Source organism: Procambarus clarkii, chromosome 13, assembly GCF_040958095.1.
Source record: "Procambarus clarkii isolate CNS0578487 chromosome 13, FALCON_Pclarkii_2.0, whole genome shotgun sequence".
In the NCBI taxonomy this organism is placed as follows: domain Eukaryota; kingdom Metazoa; phylum Arthropoda; class Malacostraca; order Decapoda; family Cambaridae; genus Procambarus; species Procambarus clarkii.
The window spans coordinates 932,181-955,097 of NC_091162.1; the positions used below are offsets into that span (position 1 = coordinate 932,181).

A 22,917-nucleotide genomic window follows, 5' to 3' on the forward strand; every position below is an offset into this window, starting at 1 on the left:
ACAGAGGGAGGCACCAAAGAAGAGAGGCCTGATGACCTCAGGTATATCACCAGCCAGGCACATGTTGACGAACCTTGTGAGTTCCATAAGAAGATCTTGTGCAGCATCACCAACCGCAGGATTTAACATTTGCTTGATGTGTTGAGGTTTTAATCCTGTAAAACCGCCTGTTGACCCAGATGGAAAAGAAAGGGCTGCTTTGTAGACCTCAGATTCACCAACAGTTAATGGGTTTAAAATGATGTCGGCTGGTGGCGGAACGATGTTGTCGCCTTGAAGGGCTCTGGGGGGGGGGTGCTTGCTTTGCAGGGCCCGTGCTGTGGCTGTGGTTTCGAGGAGCAATTTTCTCGTCTCTGGTGAGGACTCTAATAGCACTTGCGGTATTTCCCTCTACAATTTTCTTAGTGATTTGTGCTCTGATTTTGTACGTTTCCGGTATGTTGTTGTTACCATTTTTGGGGTGGATGTGTTTTGCTCGCAGAGGCAGGCGAACTAGGTTATCCCCCCCTTGGGTATTCATTTATCGCCCTCAGGACCGAGGAAGCAAGTGATTTGTCCCTCCTGGAGGGACGGTGAGGCATACATTGCCAAACAGAAGGACATTATGCCACGCTTGAATGTTTTCCGGTGCATCATTGACCCTTTTCTGAAGATTACAGAGTTTGGCTGCTGCATTTGGGCGGACTGCTTTTGGGATGTGTGGTAATGTTCTAGCAGACGTCGCTATGATCGCTTGGGTGAGGTTTTCAGATGAGATTAGGTTAATGGGAGTCTCTTCTCTAACTGTTATTGACAGCTGGCCATAGCTTCCCTTTGGAGGCTGGTGGGAACCACTGCATCTTACCTCGTTGACGGTGTGAAAGCGGATAACACCACCGTTAGAGTTTATGGCGGTGTTTTTGTTGCATACTCGGCAAAAACCTCTTTTAGAAGTAGTTGTTGGCACCTCAAGGCTTGTGCAGTCCTGCCCGACCGCTGGGACCTCTTCCATTTCAACTCAGTTCGGAGAGTTAAACTGTGCATCATTCTATAGAGGGGGCAAACACACTGGGTCATGGCCGAGCAACTGCCAGCAACTGGGTGTGGAGGCCGCGGCTGGGTGTGGAGGCGGGAGGGGGGGGGGAAGGTCAGCTCAGGTAGTGAGGTGGGCTGGTTGGCGAGGGCGGAGGGGAGGGATGGGTTCGGTTTGGGGGGGTGGAGAAAGTCGTAGTATCATTTGGGCTATACACATCACACACAATATACATTCATATATATGTACACTAGGGTATGTATGACACTGAGAATGACACTGAGGTTGGCACTTTGTTTTACGTATGACACTATAAACTGGGGTTGACACTTTGTGGTGTGTATGGCACTGAGTATCGGAGTTGGCACTTTGAGGTGTATATTTCACTATGACACTATATATACATGGTATTCACTTTGTATGTCGGGGCCGCAAACTATACACTAAACAGACAGATATTGTTCACTATCATTCACTGAGCCCACGAGGGAGGTGGTGGGGTGGTGAGGTGGTGAGGGGCCACCACCAGCCTCCTCTGACCGGTGAGCGGGTGTTCTTAGTGACGCCTTACTCTAAGGTTCACTTTCCCTCACGCGCCTCCCTCCTCCCTCGCCCTTCCCCATCCCGCCCCGGCCGTTAAGGTGGGAGGCCTCCCTCACTGGCACTGTTGCTGGTGAGTTCAAGCTTCGCAAGCCGGAGAAAATTGTAAAATAGAGAAAAAAAAAAAAAAAAAAAAAAAAAAAAATATATATATATATATATATATATATATATATATATATATATATATATATATATATATATATATATATATATATATATATATATATATATATATATATATATATATATATATATATATTTATATATATTTTTCATTGAATATGACCGCATATTCTGTATTTATTATTTTCTGGTTTAGGGCTTCTATCCCTCTAACTATTTTCTTAGCATCAGGGCTTAATTGGAATAGGAGTTCTCCAAAACTCATTTTCGTACTTTTAGGGTGAAGAAAAGAAGTGATTTACTATAGAGTGCATTACACTTATTTGTATAATTTGCACGACGTTTCGAACCTCCATGGTTCATTCTCAAGTGAACAGATCTTACAATACTAGTTGATTTTATACCCGCATTAGGTCAGGTGATAATACAATGAAGGTGAAAAACATGGGGGGATACATAAGGGATAAACATAGGGGCTGCAGAAGGCTTATTGGCCCATACGAGGCATCTCCTATCTAAACACAAAGATTAATCCAGTGTAATTGGTATATATATTCTTATTCAGGCTTGTTCGCATATATATATATATATATATATATATATATATATATATATATATATATATATATATATATATATATATATATATACATATATATATATACATTGGCTGATACCTATTTACGTTACAGCTCAGCGGAGGGAGGTGGGGCAGCCACCTTCAGGGAGACCCAGAAAACCCACAAGTACAGAGACCTAGAACGTTGTTACAGGTTTGTACCGATAGGCTCTGAGACTCTGGGCGCCTGGGGTAAATGTGCACTCAAGTTTTTAAAGGAGGTTGGAGAGGAACTCATTGGGAAAACTAGAGACCCACGCACAGCCAGTTTCCTGTTCCAGCGCCTCAGTGTCGCAGTTCAGAGGGGAAATGCGTGCTGTATCCTGGGTATGCACCCAACCTCCAAGGAGCTGGACGAGGTCTTCGAACGCTGATTGTTTAATTGTTATATATTTGTGTGCGTGTGTGTTCTCTGCAAACTGTAGCATTGCAATAAAATAAAACAAAACATACAAGAAAATAATAGGGGTGGTAGAAGAAGAAAAGAATCAAGTATTCAGTGAGAATCCACAAGATCTTCTCTGAATGCTCTTTGTTTTCTTATGTGTGTATGTGTAGATGGGTATGTAACATTAACAATTGTGTAACTAGCTTCAAAAAGAGTGTCACTTGCTTAGCTAAATGAACTACAGGGTTCAGTTCCTGAACCCATTATGTGCCTCTGTAACCCTTTCCACCACCACCCACGGGATGGGTAAGTGGTGCATAATAAAGAAAGAAATTGAATGACACATTGCCTCTGATGAATGCTCTTATTTGTATATCCAAATATTTTCACTACTGTCTACCTTTGAATTCTAGCTTACAGAACAGTCTCTTGTGTGGGATTCTGTCAAAATACTTTTTTTTAGGTCCAGATATATACAGTCGGCCCAAATCTCTCAATGGTCATGCTGGTTAGAAATGTTAAAAAATTGGTTATAAATGTTAAAAAATAGATAAGGAAAGCAAAAAGAAACTATGACGTTCGCATAGCAGGGCAAGCATAGACAAATCTTAAAGGGTTTTTCAGTTATTTCGAACAAAGATTAGCGAAAGGATAGGCCCATTAAAAACTGAGACAGGTCAGATAAGCGATAATGATGCAGAAATGAGTAGTATTTTAAATAAACATTTTATCTCTGCATTTACTAAAAAAAAACTTAACACCATGCCTTCAGCCGAACAAGTCTGTGGGTGGGGACGAGAACAGATTGACTAGTTTAGGAGTTACCAGGGAGGATGATATTAAACAAATTGAAAAACTGAAACCAAACAAATCCCCAGGGTCGGACGAAGTGTTTGCCAGGGTGCTTAAAGAATGCAAAGAGAAGCTTTGTGAGCCACTGTCAACCATATTTAATAAATCATTAGAGTCAGGCAGAGTGCCAGAGTCGTGAAAGGTTGCTAACGTGGTAACAATTTTCAAGAAAAGAGTTAGATCACTTGTGGCAAACTATCGGCAATCAACTTGACGTCTGTTGTGGGAAAACTGCTTGAATCGATAATTGTAAAAGCCATTCGTCTTCCTCTTGAAAAATATAGATTAATAAATGATTCACAACGTGATTTTACTAAGGGTCGTTCATGTTTGACAAATTTGCTATCATTTTATTTCAGCATAATTGAGGCAGTTGATAGTGGTAAGGTTTGTGATTCTGTGTACCTTGAGTTTAGCAAACCTTTTGATACAGTGCCACATGAAAAACTGATTAAATAGATAAAGGCTCACGGTATTGGGGATGCTATATTAAGTTGGATTAGGGCATGGCTATACCAAAGGAAACAAAGAGTTAGTATAAACGGAGTTAAGTCAGATTGTGAAAATGTTGTATGTGGAGTGCCTCAAGGCTCTGTCCTGGGACCTCTGTTATTCATAATATATATAAATGATTTTGATGTATGTTTGTGTAGCAACATTTGCAAAATTGGCCTATGATACTAAAATCGGGAGGGAAATAAACTCTGAAGAATACTCAAAATCATTTCAAGGCAATGTAGATAGTGTTAAAATGTAAAAAGATTGTCAGATGCAGTTTAAAGCTGACAAATGCAAGGTTTTGAGTTCAGGTAATGATAATAGAGTTACGGGATATGAAACAGATGGTGTTGAGATTGCAAAGTTTGATTGCGATCTAAAGGCAAAAACTCAATACATAAATGTTCGTAATAAGGCAAACAGGACACTGGCATTTATTTCTCGGAGCGTCAGTAACAAGACACCTGGTGTTGTTCTACAGTTATATCTTGCTCCTGTTAGGCCCCATTTAGATTATGCAGTTCAGTTTTGGTCGCCAAATGGATATAAAGTCACTAGAATGAGTCCAGCGTAGGATGACAACGTTAATCCCACAAATTAGAAACCTTCCATATGAAGAGAGATTGACAAAGCTAAATTTACATTCTTTAGAAAATCGAAGACTTAGGGAGTGACATGACTGAGGTCTACGAGTGGATGAATGGGCATAACAAAAACAACCCGTCCTCAGACCAAGTCCATTCCATGCAGTGGTCGACCCCAAAACGCAATCATAAATTATAACATGCTGTTCATTCTAAATAGGAATTTTTTCAAATATATATTAATATTGTTATATATTTGCTTATTGTGCATATTTAGACATTGATTATGTTAGGTTACATGTTTATGTTCTGATGGCGATTATTTATTTATAGCACGTGGGTGAAGCATTTACAGCGTTGTGGTTCGAACAAAAGTCGTCAGCGAAGCAACAGTTCCGGACGTCATCAGTTGTGAGTCGTGTGTAAACAGTTCTTCATTCATAAACAGAGGGGTTGGCGGGTGCATGGAATGGACTTTGGCCTTTGTTTACGAGGACGGGCTGAACAGAATGTATATTGGTTCGAAACTGTGCGCTGAGTGTTCCCAGACGTGCATAGGTTCGAACCCTCATCAAGGCTCCTGTGGTTTTGTTCTCTGATATATCATGTTAATGTGATTTCTCTGTGAATAAAAGGTATCTTAATAACGGATTAAATATATAAACTAATAATAAAACACGAAATAATGGCTATAAGATGGATAAGTTTAGATTTAGGAAAGACCTGGGTAAATACTGGTTTGGTAACAGGGTTGTTGATTTGTGGAACAAATTACCGGATAACTTAATAGACGTAGGATCCCTTAATTGTTCCAAGCGTTGGTTAGACATACATTAATATATATATATATATATATATATATATATATATATATATATATATATGAATGAGTTAGAGAGTATAAATAGGAGCTGCCACCTATGGGCCATTAGGCCTTTTATAGTTTCCTTGATTCTTATCAACTCCGCTTCTGGGATACCCTTTGTTACGGCCCTCTCGGGACGCAACGGGGTCCTTACTCTGATGTTAGAGGAAGATATATGTATCCGTTCCCAAGCCAGTAGTGGCTATCAAGGGATGAGATCCGTGACGCAAGTAACTTAAAGGGAGTAGGGAAAGAAAGCTAAGAACTTAATATAATATAATGTTCACCATCACCATTTAAATATATAAAAGTAAAACGTACACAAGGGGGAGGGGTATTAACACTTTACAAAGGGGATCAACACTGTAGTCTGCTGGAGACTATGGATCCTCGAAGCTAGGTGCTGAGTCCGCGGTGCTTTCTTCGTGGCCTCAAGACGTGTCCTCTGCGAACGCCGAGTCTACCCTGGCCACTGGTCAGCCACAACACAGGTCCACTGGGGGCACCGTCGTGGAGGCCGTCAACCACACGTCCAGCAGGTCTGCTGGCAGGTACTGAGCCACCAAGGCTGGTACGGCCACTCCACGAACGATAAAAGGGGTACGCCCTAGACAGGAGTCTCGTGTGATATCACCAATCACCCTCCTGTCCTCAATACCCCAGTGGATTATCGTCTCCAACCGTCGGTCCCGGGTAAATCCTTCCACTGCCACTCCACTGGCAGGCTTAACACACCACAGTGTTCTTCCGGGGGGGACGACGTCACAACAGCTGCAGCAAACTTCACTGTATGGAGACTGGCTGCCTCGGGTAGACTGACTTCACCTTCAACACAGTGGTCCCAGGTCGGCTCTGTAAGCAGACACGTCATTAATAACCGGGACACTAATACACCACACTCACAGGCTCAGATACTAACGCCTGACGTATCCACTCCATAGATGGCGCTGTCGTCGGAGCACCACCTCACCAGAGGTCAGGAGCGGCGGTGTTGAGCGCTGAACCAGACTGGAAACTGGTCCTCGAGGCCAGTACACGCTGTCCTCACTAGGTGTCGTCGTTCGTTTGGCGGGGGTTTCGGGAGCTGACCCACAGATGGCGTAGTTGTTACTGCTCCTTGCTCTGACGCTGGACTCGGGTCCGTAACACCCTTAAAGGGAAAGGATCCGAAGGCTGCTACCCAATGGTGCTTGCCATCCCCAGGCCACCCATGTAGTACAGGAGAATTAGGTGGCCCACGTCCTGAGTAATGTAAACTGTTTACCGTGCTACTGTCGATGTAACATTTCATGTTACATCCACGCAGTTCATGCAACCTTTCCTGGTAACTCATACCTCTTAGTTCTGGGTCTAGTCAAGTGGCATACTTTTGAACCTTCTCCAGCTTCATCTTGTGCCTGACATGGTATGAACTCCATGCTGGTGCTGCATACTCCAGGATTGGTCGTACATATGTGGTTAACAAGGTTCTGATTTCTTCCTTACACAAGTTCCAAAGGCAGTTTTGATGTTAGCCAGCCTCCCATATGCCACTGATGATATTCTTTTGATGTGGGCTTCAGGGGACAGGTCTGGCATGATATCAACACCCAGATCTTTCTGTCTTCCTGATTCCTGAAGGATTTCATCTCTTAACTGGTACCTTGTGTTTGGCCTCCTGCTCCCTAGACCTATCTTCATCCCTTTACACTTGCTCGAGTTAAACTCTTGTAGCCAATTTGTTGGACCATTCTTTCAGTCTGTCCAGGTCACATTGAAGACTCTTTCTGTCCTCCTCTGCCTCAATTCTTCTCATAAGTTTAGCATCATCAGCAAACATTGAGAAGAATGAATCTATATCTTCTTGAAGATCATTCACGTATATCAGAAACAAGATAGGTCCGAGTACAGAACCCTGTGGGACTCCGCTGGTGACATCACGCCATTCTGAGGTCTCGCCCCTTACAGTAACTCCCTGCTTCCTATTGCTTAGGTACGCTCATGTCCACTGGAGCACCCTACCAGTTACTCTTGCCTGTTTCTCCAACTTATGCACCAGCCTCTTATGGGGTACTGTGTCAAAGGCTTTCCGACAGTCCAAGAAAATACAGTCTGCCCAACAGTTTATTTCTTGCTTAATCTTTGTCACGCCTTGCATGGTATACAAGTTAGGGACATTGGCCTGTAGTTCAGTGCCTCTTGCCTGTCACTCGTTTTGTATATTGGGAATACATTAGCTGTCTTCCATATTTCTGGTAGATCTCCCGTCTCCAGTGACTTATATATACCATGGAGAGTGGCAAGCAAAGTACTTCTGCACACTCTTTTCAGTACCCATGGTGAGATTCCGTCCGGTCCAACAGCCTTTCTCACGTCCAGATCTAACAGATGCCTCTTAACCTCATCTCTCGTAATTTCAAATCCTTCCAAGGCCGCCTGGTTTACTGCCACCTCTCCTACTTCAGTGACTTCTTTTCGTTCTATTGTGAAGACCTCCTGGAATCTCTTGTTGAGTTCTTCACACACCACTCTGTCCTCTATGTACCTGTCCTTACCTGTTCTCAGTTTCATCATCTGTTCTTTCACTGTTGTTTTTCTCCTTGATGTGACTGTGGAGCACAGTCACATCAAGGAGAAAAATTTGATTTGATTTTGATTTGGTCTTGGCTTTATTTCCTATATCATTTTCATACTATCTCTCTGCTTCTTTTCTCACACTGACATACTCATTCCAGGATCTCTGGTATCTCTGCTTCATGGTGTTCTATTATTTCATATGTTCCTCCACACCCTTTTATTGAGGTCATTTGCTTCCATATATGCCCTTTATTAAACCATGAATATTAGAAACATACAAATTAAAGAAATTAATTCAGATTTAGAAGAACTAAGAAATGCCCAGAGACCTGAACGCTGCAGTATTAAAAGCTATGACAATTTTTCTAATAATAGGTATTTGTATGGTCAGCACAGTAACCGGAACAGGCAATGTGATGTAGTCATTGCACGAATTCGCCTTAGCTATAGACACATCTGGCAGGTTAGTGAGGCTGAGCCACTACCAGAATATTCAGATTGTAAACTCTGTGATAAACCTTTAATGCATTCACTAGAACACTATATTGTTGAATGTGAAACCGTAAAAGACTTTAGACCTCCTGGCTTCTTGTACCACCAACTGAGTAACTATTCCATTGACTCAGGTGTTCTGGACGACATCCTAACAATTTATCAAAAATTTGCTTGTCCATTTTAAAGAATAAAGAACAATTAAAGAACAATTGAGAACGCCTCTCAACTGTCAATCAACTGGTGTACAGATTCATGAGCCTACTGGGCTCTATCATATCTTTATTTACATTACTTCTAAGCTGCATCACTTATGAACCCATCCCTGCCCTTTTGTGGCAGTGCACAATAGAAAGTTGTTTTCACATATTCATACATTAAAATATTGATTATAACCATGATATACATGTGCGTCAGCCTACAGTTTAGACCTATTGTCTTGTGTATGACCCTCTGTCCTGCGTGACAATGAATACCAGCATTATAAAATAAATAAATAAATAAGTAAATAAATGTTTATTTAGGTAAGGTACATACATACAAGAGATTTTACAAAGTTTGTTGGATTAATAGATAGGGCTAGTACATACAATGCCTAAAGTCACTATTATCCTCACTTTTAGAATTAATTGAAATCCTCAGATTAGGCAAAATTGTAATCAATTTTGTCAATAAAGATGTTAATAATAATAATAATGGATTCTTCTTTTGCTTTTGATTCTCGTTTTTTTTCCTTTTGGGCCGGGATAAACCTGTTTACTGCCACCTGACACTTTTGGGTGACATAGTCCATCATGTCTTGAACAGACTTATTTCTAAGTTGTTTCCCGTGGTGTTTCTCTTAGGACTTTTCTTATCTCATAATTCTCCTTTTGGTATGCCAGCCCCTTGTTTTCTAGTTCTTTCTTGGGGGAGATAACTCCTAGTTCTACCTGGAACTCAAATATCAATACACTGTGGTCACTCATTCCTAAGGGGGGCTTCCAACTTAACTTCCCTTATATTCGACTCATTCAGAGTGTGTGAATGTATTTGAAAAAGATTGCATGCATAAGTTGTGATTGCTGGGTTTAGCTTTGGCTCTTTGCTCCCAATCATTAAAGTGATCCCTTTCCTGATTGCATGTGTTGATGTTGTGGGATAGGGGGGGGGGGTTAAGTGCAGGAGTAAGAGGGGGTGGGAAAGTGGGGGGTGAGAAGGGAAGATGGAGGCTCACAAGGGAGGGTCTGTGTCACACATATTGGTGATAACTGCTACCCTGAGCCATGTGCGTGCGTGTGTTTGTGTGTGTACTCACCTATTTGTATTCACCTATTTGTGCTTGTGGGGGTTGAGCTTTGGCTCTTTGGTCCCGCCTCTCAACTGTCAATCAACTGGTGTACAGATTCCTGAGCCTACTGGGCTCTATCATATCTACATTTGAAACTGTGTATGGAGTCAGCCTCCACCACATCACTGCCTAATGCATTCCACCCGTTAACTACTCTGACACTGAAAAAGTTCCTTCTAACGTCTCTGTGGCTCATGTGGGTACTCAGTTTCCACCTGTGTCCCCTTGTTCACGTCCAACCAGTGTTGAATAGTTTATCCTTGTTTACCCTGTCGATTCCTCTGTGTGTATGTGTGTATGTGTGTGTGTGTGTGTGTGTGTGTGTGTGTGTGTGTGTGTGTGTGTGTGTGTGTGTGTGTGTGTGTGTGTGTGTGTTTGTGTGTTTGTGTGTTTGTGTGTGTGTGTGTGTGTGTGTGTGTGTGTGTGTGTGTGTGTGTGTGTGTGTGTGTGTGTGTGTGTGTGTGTGTGTGTGTGTGTGTGTGTGTGTGTGTTTTACAGAATGTATTGATAGCAAAAAAGCCTGTGATTTGGTATGGGTGGTCCTAGCACAAATTATAGTGTGGTACTGATTTATACAGCACTCAGGACTTGTTTGTCAGATGCATGGTAGTGGTGCTTGGAGTGGTAGTGGTGCTTGACATGGTAATGGTGTTTGGAGTAGTGGTGGTGGTTGTGCTTGCAGTGGTGGTGGTGTTTGACATGGTAATGGTGTTTGGAGTAGTGGTGGTGGTTGTGCTTGCAGTGGTGGTGGTGTTTGACATGGTAATGGTGTTTGGAGTAGTGGTGGTGGTTGTGCTTGCAGTGGTGGTGGTGTTTGACATGGTAATGGTGTTTGGAGTAGTGGTGGTGGTTGTGCTTGCAGTGGTGGTGGTGTTTGACATGGTAATGGTGTTTGGAGTAGTGGTGGTGGTTGTGCTTGCAGTGGTGGTGGTGTTTGACATGGTAATGGTGTTTGGAGTAGTGGTGGTGGTTGTGCTTGCAGTGGTGGTGGTGTTTGGAATGGTAGTGTTGAAAATGGGGATGGTGGTGGTGTTTGGGATGGTGGTGGTGGTGTTTAAAATAGTAATGGTGTTTAGAATGGTGATGGTATTTAAAATTGTGATGGTGTTTGGAATGGTGGTGTTTAAAATGGTGATGGTGTTTAGAATTATGTCGTTTGGAATGATGGTGGTGTTTGGAATTATGGTGGTTAAAATTGTGATAGTGATTGGAATGGCAACGGTATTTAAAATGATGATGGTATTTAGAATTATGGTAGAGTTTGGAATGGTGGTGTGTAAACTGGTGGTGGTATTTGGAACGATTTTGGTGTTTAAAATGATGATGGCGTTTGGAATGGTGGTGCCCAGCAAACACAAAACGTTGTTGCAAATTCCTCAAACGTTTCCAGAGGGTTGTGGGAATGACAAGTCGTGTAAATGGTGCAGAATGCATTTGAGCAACGTTCAATCCAAAAATAGTAAAAATATTTCTATATATAAGTTTTATAATATACAGTTTTCCTAAAACTATTTTATTCCTAATGTATTACAAATACTTTTTACAAGTTTAAATAACACATTTATGACATTTTAGTAAAATACATCAATAAGTTGTGAATGTTATTTATTGGCTGTATGAAACATTCCTAAGACATTTAGTTATCAGATGATCGGATTAAATTAGTTTTCATGATTTTGCTAAAATTCGCTCCTTTAACATTATTTGTCTCCTTATATATCACAATAAAAATTAATATCATGATTAAATATTAAATTTGTGTATTATTCTCTAAAATACTTTATATATATTGTAAATGTTGCTTGACTGATGTGTGAAACATTCTTAAAATATTTTGTTGTCTTATATATTATTGCACCAGCTGGCCTGGCATATGGGGGGGGGGGCCTCTCCCCCCCCCTCCCCCACCAATTCACCCGGCACAACTTTATTTTGTTTCGATCCATATTATGGTTGCCACATTTTGCTTAATCTTGGTCTTTGTACACATGTATACACATTCCTCATGCATACTCTTTCAAGGTTTCTGTATACATATAGCTTGTCTCAGCATTTATACATGTAATGTAATCTTAGGCACATATGTAGCTGGATAATTATAAATTAATTAGTTTCTAATTATTTAGGATTACTTGTGCATAGGCGATAGGTATCCTTCGCCATTATTGTTAAGTGCACCATTTATAATTCTCCGATGAATTCTCTAACCTTGTATTCTTTAGTTGCATAATAGTATGTATGGGTGTATGTGCCTCTACTTACGTAAAATAGATATACAAGAGGAAGGGAAGAATGCTTTACTGGCAGTTGCTAGGCTGTGTGGGGAGAAGAGAAAGGAAATTAGGAGCAAGTATTGGCAGGAATTTGCAGAGAAAGTTGGGAGTAACAGAAACTTGAAGGAAATCTGGCAAAACGTAAATAAAATAAGGGGTAAAAAGCATAATTTTGTTGCACATCCTGACCCTCAAGGAATTGCAAATGATCTTGTAAATAAATGGGCAGAAGCTGCCAAACTTAGTTCATTACCCGCAGTAACGAGAGTCATTAGATTCTTGGAAAGATCTAAGAAAGGATTTTATACTTACAGCAGGTAACAGTGGTGATGTCACTTGCACAGGTATTACCAGAGAAGAACTAATAACGGCGATTAAAGTTGGGAAATCTACCGCCCCTGGGGAGGATGGAGTAACTTATGAAATACTTAATGAACTTGCCATTATGACGAAAAGCCCACTGTTAGACCTCTTTAATATTAGTTATAAAGAGGGCAGTATTCTTAGTAAATGGAAAAAAGCTATGGTCATCCCTATCCCTAAAGCCAATGGAGAGTACAGACCTGTGTCTTTAACCTCGCGTTTTTGTGAGATGATGGAGAGGATCATTTTAAATAGACTTTTATATATAATAGGTGATCAGCTGTCTAGTAATTTGTTCGGGTTCCTCAGAGAAAAAAGTACCTCTGATTGTATTTTTAAATGTCTAGCTAATGAAAGTGATTATTATAGAATTTTTATTGATTTACAAGGAGCTTTTGATAAAGCCAACAAAGAGGTTATTTTATATGAATTAGCTAGTCTTGGTGTTAAAGGGAGATTATTGCGCTGGATAGGGGATTATCTTTAAGAAAGGAAGGCTCAGATGTGGTATCAAGGTTGTATGTCAGGTGTGAGATCTTTTGAACTCGACACACCTCAGGGAGGAGTGTTGAGTCCCACCCTGTTTAATGTCCTAATGAATAAGATAGCATCTGAGAGATACTCAAATGGGGTAACTCCGATCATATATGCTGATGATATTTTGTTTCAGGGCAAAGATATTTCAAAGGTTCAAACAGTGTTGGACAATTTCGGAAACCTGTGTCACCATATGGGACTGGTGGTTAACGAAAACAAAACTAAGTTTGAATGTAGAAGTCGGAGGCCCATTATATCGAAAATAAATGGTAAAAATATAAAGAGAGTTAATATATATAAATATTTAGGCATATATGTTGGATATACCCATGAGAGTTTGGAAGCTGAGATGAACAGACTGTTGGGTCAATGTCGGAAGAGATTACAACCTCTGAAGGCCTTGGCATGCTGTGGAAAGGGAGTGGGGGTCCCTGTGCTACGAATGATATACTTGAGTACTGTAAGATCTCTTATTGATTATGCTGCACCTGTCATTTTTTTGTTTTGGTAAAGGTAGGATGGGCAAGTTGGAGAAGGTACAAAATGAAGCCATGAGAATTATCTTAAAATGCCCAAGAAATGCTATGACTGAGATAATGAGAATGGAGTTGAATCTGCAGAGTATTGGGGATAGAATTGAAGAGATAAATGTAGCCTCTGCCATTAGATTAATGAGAGGTAGGGGAGCTAATGAATTAATCCTCTCGGTTCAAAAGGTGAGAAGTAATGAACAGTGTATGATGAAGAAGAGAGCATATGTGAATAACTTATGTTCTAATGTTATAAAGTATGATGTTTAAAATAACTGAAAAAAGATTCAGCTACTTAGCTGTGATAGTGAACGGAGAGGTAGAGGTGTGATGGCGTCGTCTGGTACTTGGTGCAACACGTGGGCCCGAGCATGGCGTGGGAAAGTGAGAGGACCACGACCGCTTTCAACACAAGCTGAAATTCCAATTAAATGTACCAATTGTTTACATCAAATATCTGTGTCATCATTATTCAATAGAAGGAATAGAATTAATTCCTTGTGGACGTACCTGTTGTTTGGGGAGGTCGTGCGGTGTAACGATGGACAGTGCACAGTAAAAATTATACAGAGATCTCATAAAGTAAATAATACTAGGGCACTTAACCTGCTGGTTGTCCACCGAAGCAATCCTCAGATTGCTACTGGAGCAATTGCACGCTCCTAGGCCGATTAACTGCAAAGGCCTATCGTAGAATTGATGGAAATTCGACACTCCCTGGACGCACGTTGTACTTGATGGCGTCGCTAGCAAAGCCTCGTGAGCAAGTGGGGTCTCTTCCCCAGCGTCTCCCTCAACCCTCCCTCGCATTCACAATAGAATTTAGTAATCACGGAGAATTCTTTTCCGTGTAATTACTTATGTATTGTGTTAATGAGAACAGGGTTGCAATTGTAGGGAATTAAATAATATCATATTCTCGTTAAATGGTGTTAATCGAGAAATGGAGAGAATTCCTATTTCCTCCATAGCGTTCTTAGGTAACAGATAAAACTGTTATTTAGTGATAATCTTAATTAATAACTCTCGGTTGTTGGATCATTAGGAGTTATATTATCCGTAGTCAATTAATTATTGCACGGAATACTGATAAAATTAGAGAACCATATTCAATTCTCTAACATAGTGGTAATAAATATGTTTAGATAGACATTATCTGACGCAATCCAGCCTCTCGATGTCGTGAGAATGTTAGCAATAAATGCTCATATAAAGAAATATTAATTTATGTTAGCACTACAGCTAGTAGAGTTAATAGTTACTGTACTTAGCATACAATAGTGATGTATTATGATACAATAGTAATGTATCAGTGTTGGAAATTTCCAACATAACTCTGGGGGGGAAAAACTCGGGTCGCAGTTCAATGTTGAGTACTGACGTACCTATCCCAAAGTTAATTTAATGCTAGTACGTTAGTACACACATAACAGATGTCCCGTATTTGTCAAAGACAGATAAGACTTTAAGTCTTGTAAAGGAACTCATGTTAAATGTAAAACATGGAATTGTGAATTATCTAAAGTTAATAACTACTAAAGCTTACAGTGTACATAATGACTGGTGTCACAATGACGTGTAACGGTTATGTTACTAAGTCCTAAAGTTTTGTAAACTCATACATGCTCTAGATGGAATAATGGTATAGTTGATAGCCTACACAAACAAATTAATGATTAAACCATACAATTTAAGGTAACTGAGAATCCACCGTGAGGTGAACGTCCTGGGTCATTGTGACTTGTAACTGATTTGTTACGAGACATCACAACACTGTATCATCATGACTACCTAAAATTGGATGGTAAATTATTTGCTCTTAGTCAGAGCTATAATAGGCTTGTAGTTTCCGTTTACATTGTTGAGCAGCTGCTCTAGGTGGGGATGTGCTCGGTGGATCAGAATTGTTGTCCTCGAAAACTGTAGGTAAAGTTGGTTCTGTTAAACACTCTTGTTCTGCTAATTCGAGAGGTACCAACTTCTCTAATGTTTTTAGGGTAGTAGTGCCTCGGCACAAAACCCGTACTACTCTCAGGATGTCTTAGTGATCTGGGTGAATAGAGACAATCTTGCCTATGGGCCATTCTGATCTGGGTCCATCACTATCAATCAACACTAGGTCTCCTGGTTTGAGTTGAATCTTCTTATAGGGGCTCGAAGCTCCATAGTGGTACTCTTGTAGAGCTGTGAGGTACTCTCGAGTCCACACCTCAGTCCACCTTTCAATTACTCTCGAGAGATGCTGGTAACTTTCCACTAAATCACTTCTAGTCACATGGGAAGGGTCAACGGGATCCTCTTCTGCCAAAGGTATCAGAGGGCTCAGCAGGCCTCCATGTATTAAATGTGAGGGACTCAGGGGTTCTCTCTGTGAGAAGTCATCTGATAGGTAAGTTAAGGGGCGGTTGTTGACTCGTGCCTCAATTTCTACGACGAGTGTTTGTAGTTCAGGGAAACTAATTTTCTGTCGATGTAAGGTCTTCCTTAAACATTTTTTGACAGTCCCTATCATACGTTCGTAGAACCCACTTTACCAGGGGGCTCTGGGAGCTATAAATTTCCAGTGGTATTGTCGTCTCTGCATGACAGACTACACTTCTGGATGATTTCATATCTCTCGTAGGCAGGATTCTCCTGCCACAAAATTTGAACCATTATCGGATATCATTCGTTTGGGACAGGATCTGCGAGCTGCAAATCTACGAAAAGCTTGGATGAAGGCTTCGGCACTCATGTCAGAAGTCACTTCCAGATGTACGCCTCGTGTGGTTGCACACGTGAAGAGGCAAATATAAGCCTTCACTGGTACCTTATCTGGGGTGCCAGTAAGAAGTAAGGCTCCTGTGTAATCGACACCAGTGGTCTCAAAGGGACGAAGATGGACTACTCTCTCCTTAGGGAGTGGTGGAGGTCCTGGGTAAGGACACACTCGAGCGTCGTATCTTTTGCAGATTACACAGGACTTAATGAGTGATATGACAGTTTGACGACCTTGGGGAAGCCAATATTTCTGTCTCAAGTCGGTGAGAGTGTCTAACATTCCACCATGTAAAGTATTATATTGATGATGGTGTAAAACTAGAAGTTTCATAATAATGTGGTGACGTGGTAGAAGGATCGGATTCTTTGTATCCAAATCAATTTCTGCATGAAGCAGACGTCCTTCACACCTTAATATATTATGATTGTTGGTATCATACCAGATACCTAGAGACTTGGTTAATTTATCTGGAAGATTTTCATATTCACTTCCATACGTCTCTTGTTGTGCACGTTTGATCCAGTAAAGGATAGGATTGGGAAACCTATGCCTGATTCCTATCTTAGCAAGAAAGTCAAACACATATGCTGTCACTCTTAATAACTTACTCAAGTTGGAATAATTGTGAGGATTAATAGCTGAGATTCGATGAGGTTCTGGGTCTTTCATGGGAGTAGTGATACTGGTCACTATGACTTGTGGTTTCTGTTTGGGTTACTGACCACTAACAAGCCATGAAGGTCCATTAAACCACATCGAAGACTTGATTAGCTGTTTTAATGTTAAGCCTCTTGATAGGTAATCTGCAGGATTGTCCTTAGTGGGGACATGTCTGAATTTATATTCCGCAGATAATTCATGAATTTCCCTAACACGATTACTAACGTAGGGAGTTTTATTATTATTTTTTACCCATTGTAAGACTGCCGCATTGTCTGACCACACTACGATTTCACCAAAGTGAATATTATTGAGTTTCTTGGTCAGGCAATGAGCCAATCGTACTCCCACCAGCAATGCAGTTAACTACATTTGAGGTAAAGATCTCTTCTTGATTGGAGCAACTCTTGCTTTAGATGTGAGTAAAAATGATTGTACATTATTAACTAAGTAGACTGCAGCGCCATACGCTTTGGCAGAGGCATCGCAATAGACGTGCAAATTTGTGGGTAAGTTTTGTCCTGAAGTATTACGAGGAAATTTCAAAACACCTAATTGATTGAAATCCATTGCGAGTATTTGCCATTTATCTTGCAACTCAATTGGCAACAATTGGCAATTCCCATCCCATATGTTTCTGCCAGCATTCCTGCATGAGGAGTTTGCCCCTTATTAAAATAGGGCTAAGTAAGCCCAAAGGGTCAAATGGTTGACTGACATACGAGAGTAATTTTCTCATGGAAAGGGTTGAATTATTGGTTTGTACTGACTTGACATTCATCTCGTCTGTAACTGTGTTCCATTCCATGCCCAGAACCTTTATTTGATTAGGCACCCGATAACCCGGAAATTCTTTCTCAATTATCTGGTTTAATGATTTGTTGTTTGAGACCTATGATTGTAGTGGCATATTGGCTCCTAACAACTCACGGTTAGCCTCATGGTAGATTTCTACCAATTTGGATTTGTCATTAGTAGTTCCCTGGAAATTATCGACATACAAGTTGTCACTAATCTCCATTTTATAAGGGCTATCTGACTTCTTCAAATGTGTATCTAATGTGGCTTGAAGTAGAAACGGGGAAGAAGTCGCACCGAATAGCACAGAGGCAAACCTGTAGGTTATGACATCACTGTTAGGATCCAGTGGGTCCTTGATCCAGAGAAATTTGGTGTAATTACGATCCTCCTCTTGTCAGCCTACTCTAAGGAAAGCTTTACTGATATCAGCAGTATAAGCGAAAATACCAGTGCGGAATCATAACAATACGTCATGTAGCCTTTGTGTCAGGCTAGGTCCCGTTTGAAGACATTCATTCAAGGACACGCTGTTTGCCTTCACTTTGGCACTACAGTTGAAGACAATAGGTATTGGTGTTGTCAATGAATCTTTCACCACAGCGTGATGGGGTAAATAGTGACCTGTTTTTCGGTCATCATTATCAACAACTTCGATAAATTTACTGTTGAGTTGTTGTTGAATTAATTGATGATACATGTTCAATTTATCTGGCTGTTTCTTCAGCCGTATTAATTGAGACTGTAATTGAGAGGCTGCCATGAAATAATTAACTGGAGGTTGTGGGTGATTTAACTTCCATGGCAGTCTCACCTAGTATTGTTTGTCCTTATAGACAACTGTGTCCAGATATTGCTGGTAAGTCCACGTATCATCAGAGCTTGGTTTATCAGGGACAATACCTAAAGTGTCTAAATCTCACAGACGAAATACAGGTGGATCAGGCTCATTATCTTCAGATATTTCTCTGAAATGTAGGGGTGACTGTTCCAAGCCTAGTCACGCCACTATTGAATTGTTAGTTTGTTGGTTGATGCAGTTTTTTTGTTGGAAAAGCACCGGTCCAGTAAGCAATTGCCTCTAGCAGATGACAACAAATTCATTCCGTGTTGTCTGGTGCATCCTGTTATAAATTTGCAATAATAGTCAGCGCCTATTTATTTATTTATTTATTTATTTATATATATACAAGAAGGTACATTGGGTTTGTGAGAATACATTGGATAGTACAGTATTTACACTCTTGTAAAGCCACTAGTACGCGCAGCGTTTCGGGCAGGTCCTTAATCTAGCAGATAATTTTAAGTAGGTAATTTCAATCAGAATTGATAAATGATAAAGATACATTACAAGAGAAAAATGAGATGAGAGAGATAAGTAAGTATATTAAAGCACATTGTTATACTAAAGCTCTGATTGATTACATTGACAGCTTGATTAGTAATTTAAACAAGATTAATAGACACCATACAGCAGATTGACAGCGCATAAGACAGCAATGATCACAATGGTAAAGATGTCCAGATTGGGTACATAAAGATTGGGAGACTGGGTAGCAAAAGATACAGATAAATAAGATTTATAAACACCATACAACAGATTGGCAGCACGTATAAGAAGACAGCAATGATCACAATGGTAAAGATGTTCAAATTGGGAACATAAAGGTTGGGAGATTGGGTAGCAATAGATACAGTGCAATTTTAAGCCAAAAAGTGAAAAACTATGAAGATGAAATTAGGTACTTTTTAGTATTGATTTTGAATGATGTAAAAGTTGGACAACTTTTCAATTCAGTAGGGAGTGAGTTCCATAAACTGGGTCCCTTTATTTGCATAGAGTGTTTACACAGATTAAGTTTAACTCTGGGGATATCAAAGAGATATTTATTTCTGGTGTGGTGATAATGGGTCCTATTACATCTGTCCAGGAAGAGTTTCAGACAAGGATTTGCATTTAAGAACAGGGTTTTGTAAATGTAGTTGACACAAGAGAATTTGTGGAGTGAGATTATGTTTAGCATGTTTAGGGAGTTAAACAAGGGGGCTGTGTGTTGTCTGAAAGCAGAATTTGATATTATTCTGATAGCAGATTTTTGCTGGGTGATGATGGACTTGAGGTGGTTTGCAGTGGTTGAACCCCATGCACAGATACCATAGTTGAGATAGGGATAGATTAGTGCATAATATAGAGAGATGAGAGCAGAGTTAGGAACATAATATTTGATTTTGGAGAGCATACCAACTGTTATAGAGACTTTCTTAGTTATGTGTTGTATGTGGGTACTGAAGTTGAGTCTCTTGTCTAGGAATATGCCAAGAAACTTTCCATCATTTTTATCGCTAATGTTTACATTGTCAATCTGAAGCTGAATTGCATTTGTAGATTTGCTTCCAAATAGGATGTAGTAGGTCTTTTCTATGTTAAGTGTTAGTTTGTTGGTTGACATCCATAAGTGGACTTTTTTTAGTTCATTATTAACAACATCATTTAGTGTATGTGGGTTGGGGTTGGAGTAGATGAGGGTAGTATCATCAGCAAACAAAATAGGTTTCAGAATGTTAGAGACATTAGGCAGATCATTAATGTATATAAGAAATAGAAGAGGTCCCAAGATGCTGCCCTGTGGCACTCCAACGGTTATTGGTAGAATGGGAGAGATTATATTATTGATGGCTACACATTGGTGTCTATCACTAAGATAGGATTGGATCTAGTCCAGTGCATGGCCTCGGATTCCATAATGATGGAGTTTACATAAGAGGTAATCGTGATTAACAGTATCAAAGGCCTTTCTCAGGTCAATGAAGAGTCCAATTGGAAACTCATTTTTGTCAAGGGCTGAGTAAATTATATCAAGGAGACTAATAATTGCATCGTTGGTACTCTTTTGAGAGCGGAAGCCAAACTGACAGGGGCTAAGAATGTCGAATTTTACGAGATAGGAGTAGAGCTGTTTGTAGATAATTTTTTCAAATATTTTTGATAGTATGGGTAGGTTCGATATTGGTCTATAGTTGTTTATGTCTGACGGATTACCTCCTTTATGAACTGGCGTTACTCTTGTTTTTTTAAGGATATCAGGGAAGGTATGACACTCAAGGGATTTGTTGAACAACAGAGCTATAGGTGGGGCAAGGGCATGGGAGGCGCTCTTGTATACAATGGATGGGATTTCACTGATGTTCCCAGCTTTGGTTTTTAGTGAGTGTATGATGGACACAGCATCTGACTGGTGAGAGGAGAAGAGAGTTTGGATAGCTGCCTGAGAGATATGTGTTGATATGTGTCTGAGTCTGTGGGATTTTACTTGCAAGGTTAGCACCATTCGATGAAAAGAAGCTATTAAATTCATTCGCCATTTCTAAGTCAGATGACAGTGTAAGGCCATCCTTAGAGAGTGTTATCTGGTTGTGGGAATGTTGTTTAGTTCCCAGGATGTTAGAGATGGTATTCCATGTGCTTTTCATGTTGCCTTTTGCTTCTTTGAATCTAGTCTCATAATATGAAAGTTTTATAGCAGTTCCAGTAATGTTCTTTACTGGAACTGCTATGGGGAATCTGGTGGTAGGACACAGGATAGTTAGTATATAGGCGTGGCCAGAACTGGTCCGGGGTAAAGGACCAACACAGTCTATGATGAGTCTGTGGAAAGGTTCCGCAGGCACCTGGATGGGTGTCAGTGGAGCCTGGGGAATAGAGATGTTAGGTTTACCGGCCATCTGACATATATAACACTCTTGTACGTATTTCTTTACGTCTTTTACCATACCTGGCCAGTAGTAGTCTTGTCTGATTCCGTGGTAGGTTTTGTTGAAACCATAGTGAGAAAGAGCTCCGTGGGCCAGGTGTAGAATATCGGGCCGTATGCTGGTGGGAATCACTAGTTGTTCGACATTGGCCCAATCGGCATCCTCCTTCAGCTTGCTGGGTCTGTATCTGCGGTAGAGCAACTCATTCTCTAGGAAGAACCCAGGGATACTGTCAGGTTGAGTCTCAGCCTGGAAGAATAATGGTGTTAATGATTGATCTTCCCTCTGTAACTTACGGAACTCCAAAATGGTAAGTTTCGGTGGTAGATTCTGAGAGTCTTTACGGACAGCAGTAGCAGTAGGGTCAGCTGGTTGAGGTCGTGCAGCTTGTGCACGGATGGTCACCAAAACCGGAGGAGAAACTTTATCTCTTTCATGAACCTCTGCTGGAACATATTCAAAGATGGGATTATCCATTACAGAAGTACACACCTGGGGTTTGTCCATGATGATCAGGTTGGTCGGATGCAGATCTTCTGCCAAGTCGTTGCCCAGGAGAAGTTGCACTCCAGGCATGGGAAAAGGCTTTTCCCTGATGGCGACTTGGACTTCACCGGTCACGAAGGGACAATCCAGGTGGACTCTGGCGAGTGGATATGGAGTGGTAGCAGTGAGGTCAGTGATAAGGACGGTTTCCCCGGTGTAGGCGACATTAGACACAGCCGATTTCAACATAATGGACTGAACAGCCGCTGTGTCCCTCAAGATCTTCAATTTGAAACTTCCCTCCGAATCTGTACCGTTGGTAGAGACAGTTCCAGGATACAGGTGTTTACTGAAGAGAGAAAGATCATTACCATGAACACCAACATTCATCACAGGCTTACCGGACTTAGGAGGAGTCTGTTTGGGTTTAGTAGATTCATTGCTCTTGTATTGAGCCTTCACACATCTATCTATGGTATGTCCATAGAGTTTGCAATACTTACAATACAATTGTGAGCTCGCTTGTACTCACTTTATCGTAACTGTACCAAACCTTCTTACTGGAAGGTGGTTCTGGTGTCAGCCGGTGGATGAGGCTGTAGGTGTCAGCCGACTTCGCACATTTCATGTAGTCGGTTTCTTCTTTATCTGCTAGATATAAACGGACGGAAGGGGGAACACGTCTCAAGAATTCCTCAACTAGCATGAGGTTGATGAGTTCTGCAAATGTAGAGACATGTGCTGCTTCCAGCCATTTCATAAAATATCTTTTCTTGGTATTGACAAATTCTAGAAAGGTGTTGGTACTTGCCTTTATATAATCACGAAATTTTC

At 40.7% G+C, this 22,917-nt stretch overlaps 1 protein-coding gene across 1 annotated transcript in view; it reads right to left on the reverse strand.

Annotated features, from left to right (window-relative positions):
* The window catches only part of LOC138364521 (caldesmon-like), a 70,780-nt gene that overhangs the window by 26,511 nt on the left and 21,352 nt on the right, over nt 1-22,917 (reverse strand). Inside the window, exons 3-6 of the mRNA XM_069324174.1 lie at nt 21,894-22,043; nt 17,977-18,111; nt 15,699-15,926; nt 7,924-8,132 (exon numbers count right to left, since the gene is read on the reverse strand). Of these exons, the coding sequence (XP_069180275.1) occupies nt 7,924-8,132; nt 15,699-15,926; nt 17,977-18,111; nt 21,894-22,043 (722 nt within the window). The remainder of the gene's footprint in view (nt 1-7,923; nt 8,133-15,698; nt 15,927-17,976; nt 18,112-21,893; nt 22,044-22,917) is intronic.